The 6,970-nt window shown below is 47.7% G+C and overlaps 1 protein-coding gene across 1 annotated transcript; it reads right to left on the bottom strand.

The window, feature by feature from the left end:
- LOC116947505 (tubulin alpha chain, testis-specific-like) lies at positions 1-6,451 on the bottom strand. The gene is made up of 5 exons (XM_032963324.2): positions 6,312-6,451; positions 2,763-2,985; positions 2,243-2,391; positions 940-1,620; positions 1-458 (listed from the first exon to the last, which is right to left on the bottom strand). Exons 1-5 carry the CDS (start codon positions 6,312-6,314, stop codon positions 162-164), a joined length of 1,353 nt encoding a protein of 450 aa, XP_032819215.1. The 5' UTR covers positions 6,315-6,451; the 3' UTR covers positions 1-161.
- Between the last annotated feature and the right edge of the window lie 519 nt (positions 6,452-6,970).

Genomic DNA, 6,970 nt, shown 5'->3' with positions numbered 1-6,970 from the left:
TCTCATTGCAATGGGTTTTATTTTGAAACAAATCTAGGCAACATACAATTTCAATTGCGACACAAAAGCATCAGAAAATAAATTGCACGAAGTAAACGAATAAACAGATGGCGCAATCAAGAGGCATCTGGCAACAACTTTGGGCTTTTCGTTAAGTCTTCTTAATACTCGTCTTCATCCTCCATCTCTCCTTCCAGCGAATCGATACCAACTTCCTCGTAATCTTTCTCCAGGGCTGCCATGTCTTCACGGGCCTCGGAGAACTCTCCCTCCTCCATGCCCTCCCCCACGTACCAGTGCACAAAGGCACGCTTGGCGTACATGAGGTCGAACTTGTGGTCAAGTCGAGCCCATGCCTCCCCGATTGCAGTGGTGTTGCTCAGCATGCAGACGGCGCGCTGCACCTTGGCCAGGTCACCTCCCGGCACAACGGTTGGTGGCTGGTAGTTGATGCCAACCTGCAGAGGGAAAAAAAGATGAGACTCAATACAAAATGTTGCATGGGCATTTTTTGAATGGATTAACTTTATTTAAGACACTAAAATGCACATTGCAAATTCTAATGCTCAATAACCAAAAGGAAAATGTCAAGACTTCAGGATGTTTTTCATGTTTCTAAATAGAAAGCCCAAACAAGTATTAGATTGTGCGCCCAAAATTATGGTCTGGAAGAACATTTGTTTCTTTATTAAGATTGGGTCAAAATAAAGTTAAATTGCTTCCAAGTTTAGTGCTTCTCAAACATTAACTTCTTATATTAGTAATTGACCAGTCAGACGCTCAAGTGAAATCTGCAAAAATAATGTGTATATATTAAAAAGTCTAGAATTTGCAGTCACTAAATTATCATTACCAGCAACATGATCGCAATATGCAAAACAAAATTCCATGATTAACAAAATGCATTTCTGCAAAATGTCGCAGGCCAGTTTCACATACCTTGAAGCCAGTGGGACACCAGTCAACAAACTGAATGGAACGCTTCATTTTGATGGCTGCGATGGCAGCATTGACGTCCTTGGGCACCACGTCTCCTCGGTACAGCATGCAGCACGCCATGTATTTGCCGTGGCGGGGGTCGCACTTCACCATCTGGTTTGCCGGCTCAAAGCAGGCATTGGTGATCTCGGACACCGACAGCTGCTCGTGGTATGCTTTTTCTGCCGAAATAATGGGTGCATACGTGACCAGCGGGAAGTGGATGCGCGGGTAGGGCACCAAGTTGGTCTGGAACTCGGTGAGATCGACGTTGAGGGCACCGTCGAAGCGCAGCGAGGCCGTGATGGACGACACGATCTGGCCGATGAGGCGGTTAAGGTTGGTGTAGGTGGGGCGCTCGATGTCCAGGTTGCGGCGGCAGATATCGTAGATGGCCTCGTTGTCGACCATGAAGGCGCAATCAGAGTGCTCCAGGGTGGTGTGCGTGGTGAGCACCGAGTTGTAGGGCTCCACCACGGCCGTGGAGACCTGGGGTGCTGGGTAGATGGCGAACTCCAGCTTGGACTTCTTGCCGTAGTCAACGGACAGGCGCTCCATGAGGAGGGCGGCAAAGCCAGAGCCCGTGCCTCCACCGAAGCTGTGGAAGATGAGGAAGCCCTGCAAGCCTGTACACTGATCCGCCTGGAGATAAAGAGCAATAGGTCAACATGCAATCATGGCCAAACAAAAGTCAATTACGTCACAACACTTCGGCAACACTTTATACCTTGTGTCAGCTCCCGCGGATGCTGCACAGCAGACACGCGACCTCCAACATCTGCCCTAACAGTATCCAACCATCTGGTCTTAGGTCTTCCCCTTGATCGCCGGACTCGTGGAGACCACGCCAATGCCTTTATGGGTAACCGGCCCACCTCCATCCTGCACACGTCCCACCCAGCGCAACTCTTTTGGCCTAATCCTGTACTGTATACTTACCTATCATGTTCTCTTCCACCAGGTTTCCACATTGCTTATCCCATCTTGCCACGAGATTCCTAGCATCCGTCTCGGGACACCTGTGCTCAAATGCCAAGAAGTTCTTTTCAAACTGCTTAGTTAAAAAAAATCAGCTCTCTGAACGATACAGCAACATATAACCATTCCTGCCTAAAAAAAATGCCCTTTTTCCCCCCCCACACACACACACACGACTTGCATCGCTTCTCTTCCTGGAGACTGACAGTGATATTAAACCAGAGAAAACTGGTAAACATGTTTAGGTAGGATAACAATGGGGAGATTTTTGTGGGCGTTGACATACCAACTTGCGGATACGGTCCAGCACCAGGTCGACAATCTCTTTGCCGATGGTGTAGTGACCGCGAGCGTAGTTGTTTGCGGCATCCTCTTTGCCGGTGATCATCTGCTCCGGGTGGTACAGCTGCCGGTACGTGCCGGTGCGAATTTCATCTGTTAAATGCCAAATTAAGCATCGTTAGAAATGCTGGATTCAAATCGCACAGAGTGGTGTAGTAGCACAAGACTGAACTTTAGCATTAGAGATGTGGGTTGATGCAGTCTATGAAAGACACTTGAGTGTCACATCCATGTCAGATTTTACACCAATGCAGAAATATAATCAATGTACGAGACAAAAAAAACAATTAATTATAGAAAATGGGTGTGCTCTTATTCGGGAAATCACAATACAATATTACAAGAACAAAACTTTATCTTTTGCCAAGTCAATAGTTTGTTAAACCACACTGTGTATTTAACTCCTTTCCCGCAAATGTTGTGTTTGCTGCAAAATCGTAGTGTGCTGAAGAAGCAGTCCTTACCAACCACGGTTGGCTCCAGGTCGACAAATATCGCGCGGGGCACGTACTTGCTGGCGCTGGTCTCACTGAAGAACGTGCTGAAGGAGCTGGCACTACCGCCGATGTTGTCATGGCACGGCATCTGCCCGTCGGGCTGGATGCCGTGCTCCAGGCAGTAGAGCTCCCAGCAGGCGTTGCCCATCTGGACACCGGCCTGGCCCACGTGGATGGAGATGCACTCACGCTGCGCAGAGGTGGGGGGGGGGTAAGGAATAAGAAGATGAAAGACGGAAATTAAAGCGCTGGATCACCAGGTGCATTTTTCAGTGGCCTTTGTTTTATCGAGGCTCTGAATTAATAATGAACCTCTTTTTTCAGAACATCAATCATCTTTCAGATGACGAGTGAATGCACATTGGTTAAAACGTGAAACCATCAATTTAAACGGAATAGGTTACTCTTAGAATTAACTTTTAACGGTTTATTAGAAGCAAAGTTCAAGATGCTAGCATTTAGTGCATTCCTATTTTTTTCAGAATCCTCATATTTTAATGAATATGGGGGGGGGGGGGCTTCTAGTTACTTGGGGCGAATAAGCCTTTGCTTTGCCAATAGCTAGGGTCTCCAGCTGCTGTCTCGACACTCCATCCGTCGATTCCCACTTAACGCAGGCAGCACTCGGTCCCTTGGGGCCTCCGGATAGCTCTGCCCTGGCCTCACTCCAGCCTCTCCTGGGTACTCCGCCACCTGCTATTTTTTGCCCGAGCAGACAAATGGCTGTCTAGAGCTCAATTGCTTTTGCACGTTAAAAAATCGGAAAGGAAGGTTTATTAGGCATGAATAGGGCTGCCGCATTTGACACAGTATGGGGTCACCGATTTGCAGATAAATACTAAAATAGAGCCTGTAAATACAAATGTAATTTCAAGTTGACAGGCCGTCAACTACCGCCCGTGATTTTCCCCCGCCAAGAACCGACTAATGACATCACAACTGCAAACATTATGCAAAAGGTTCACATAAAAATTAAGTTCCCCGATGGAAATGTTTAAATTGATCATCTCTAAATAGCCTCCATAAAAATGTATTGGATACATTGTATACATCTTTCTAAAATTACCCAGACCTACACCGCCGTACACCATTTCATTTGACGTAATCTCTCGTTGGTTTAAGTACTGCGTCACTTGCAATGTGGCGTCCCTGGTGGTGTTGGCTGGTAAGTCTCGCTGTGGCGGGGTGGGCGATTAATTATGAGCCCGGGCAGTGACGTGTGCACTGCGTCGGCGCTACATTGGTGAAAGCGTTTTCGAGTTGCGACGGACGAAACACGCACACGGAAAGGTCGAGAAACGTTGGGCATTTTTTTTATTCTTCCTCAAGCACTGCGCGATAGCTGCACCTAATGGTTTTGACTGCGGCTACAATGTGACTTTAACCTACCAGCGAACCGAAATGCATTCCTCGAAAATGTAATATGGCATATTATGTAATATGGCATATTAACGTCGAAAAAATCTTGCCGCATATTTTAAATACTGCAACAATGTTTATAAAGAAATTAACCAGTGCCACAACCAGCACTTTTTAAAAATATTCATTTGAATCATTATAGTGATGGTGGGGGGGCGGTTAGTGATGTTTTTATTAGACCCGGCCATAGGATCGTGGGAATGCCACACACACACACAACGGCCTCAAATGGCGGCTCAAATGCCCCGAAGCCCAAGAACCCCACGACACGTGCAGCTCACGTGGGGCCGGGACCCGGAAACGTTTCACTCCTCGGCCGCGTGATCGTTTCAAGGGCGTGGGCCAATCACGTGACGGGAGTGGCGGCCAATGAGAGCACGCCGCAGCGCCCCCCCCCCTTACCCTCAACAGTCCCCCCCCACACCGCGTGCGCATGGCGGCAGTGTGGCGACGTTGGAATTGAGCGCGGATCGATTCGAGACGATTACCTATCGCCCACCGAATCGACCTGCGATTTTATATATTTTTTACAAACGTTGGGAGTGTGCTGGCAGTTGGGGCGGGGGGGGTCCAAGTCGATTCGGGACGATTCGCGAGCGAAGCCCACCGGAATCGAACACGAAAATCGACTTTTTAAGATCGTTTTGTATTAACGTTGTGCGGGGGGCGGCAAGGAGATGTGGCGCAGCAGTCGCAATGCGCTTCCAAGACCCCCCCACTCCCCCACCCGATGATTTCAATTCACAAGGCTCACATCATCATCAGCGGGGGAGCGATACACGAACACCACCCCCAAAGCGATTCTTGCGCGGTGCATTCCACAGAGCAGCGCCCGCACTTTTTTTTTACCGCCACGCAACTCGTGAACCAGCGTGGGGAAGTATGGACAAACCGCCGCCATGCCGCGCGAACACAACGCAAACGGCTTTTACACACCAAATTTCAAAATTATATTTATCAATCGACGTTTAAAAGTCGTACCAAAGCGGTCCAGTATATATTACAACCGGCCTCAAGGGGGGGAAAGATTAAAACATTCGATTACCGCATCGAATTGTGCGACAATTAAAAAGATTTATTTTTGTTAAGCGGAACGCCGGCCGCAGTTTATAAATGTGCGCGCGCTTGCCGCAGGGAAGCTTTACGTTTACATTTTTGACGGCAGCGAAAAATAAATAACAAAAAGGCAACTATTAGTTGTTACGGGGGGGGGGGGGGAAATAAAATGTGGAAAGCGTGAGAAGACAAAACTGCGTTGTCAAAACGTTAAGAACGTCTTTTTTTAATTTTGGCGCCGAAATTTTTCTCCCCACCCCACCCGTTATTACTCGCCGATTTAAATTTTATTTCAAGCGGATACGGTTTTTTTAAAAGGACATTTTTCTTTTTTTAAAAGGGACGACCTTACGTTATATATAATTATCTCGAGTTAAAAATGTAAAGCCATGTATGGGCTAAATTTTTCTTTCCCCACAAAAATTAGGTTCGACAAACATGGGTGCGGCCAACGGCGCTGACGGGCATCGCTTTCCCTCCCAAAAGCACAAAAGACAAACGTAATTCATTATTTATTGGTTCCTTTCGTCGCACCTCTTCATACCATCATTTGTTAGTTTCACATTTTTTAAACAAACAAAAATCTTTATTAAATCGGGGATTTTGCAGCAGAGGGGGAATAAAATGGCAACTAAAAAAAATTTCGGCATTTCCGCGGTTACAAAGGCAACAATCACCCCCCGCGCCTTGTTACAATTTCACGATGGTTTGTTATTCGTAGTCTTGAATTAACTATAAACTTTACAACGGAATCGTCGCGGGGGGGGCGGGAAACTACAATTTACACATCGTCGAGCACAAAAAATATACGACCATAATACATAAATTTACGACCGATATGCAAAATGAATCCGGTTCAAATATTTCGCAAAAAACTCTACACCAAACGTTATATTAGATTAACGTGTAAAAAAACAAATTTAGTCTTTTAAAAAAAAATTCGATAATACATTAACAAACATGACAAGCGGGTTGGCGGGAGAGAAGAGAAAAAAAACCTCACCACAAGCAACACGGGCGCGGCGTTACACAACAACTCACCATTGTCGTTGACTTGGTGGGGGGGATGAGCTTCCAGAAAGAAGACTTGAGCCTCTGAATGCAAACTACCGCTGAACGTCAACTGCCCTGAGACGCGTTACGGGTCTCTCAAACAGTGAAGCTGTGTCGCACTCAGGAATGAACGCCACTATTTATACCCCCCGCCCGATCTCCATCCTCCTCCCCACCCAGCTAAGACACTGCCCCCTTTCGCTCAACAGGATGCGGCATTTTTGGGGGTACATGCCCCCGCCCGCCCGCCTCTGTTACAAACACGCTCACACATGCCACCCAACCACCACCACCAACCACTGCCAGGCCCGTCCCTCATTTCAACAGCAACCATCATCATCGGTGGCTCAGATGCCATCCCCATTGGCTGGAGTACGTCCATGTAACACACGCACGCACACACACGCGCGGTGCCCAGCCCCCAACCTTCTAGAAAACCACCACCAGGGCACGTCGCTCTCATTCAACGGGGACCAACAGCAATCACCAGCAGCAGCAGCATCATCGGTTTGCACACCCCCATTGGCTGCAGTGGCCGAACCACTATCACGCCCCGCAGCAGCAGTAGCAGCAGCAGCACGAAAAACCCTCCCCCTGTCTGCATTTTTGGTATCATGCGGCACTGCAACACGGCAAATCCAACAGGC

This window comes from Petromyzon marinus, chromosome 30, assembly GCF_048934315.1.
Source record: "Petromyzon marinus isolate PM22_M1 ecotype Great Lakes invasive population chromosome 30, UKy_Petmar_22M1.pri1.0, whole genome shotgun sequence".
Classification (NCBI taxonomy): Eukaryota; Metazoa; Chordata; class Hyperoartia; order Petromyzontiformes; family Petromyzontidae; genus Petromyzon; species Petromyzon marinus.
The sequence above is the reverse complement of the archived record's forward strand: the minus strand, read 5'-3'. Positions and strand labels throughout refer to the sequence as shown.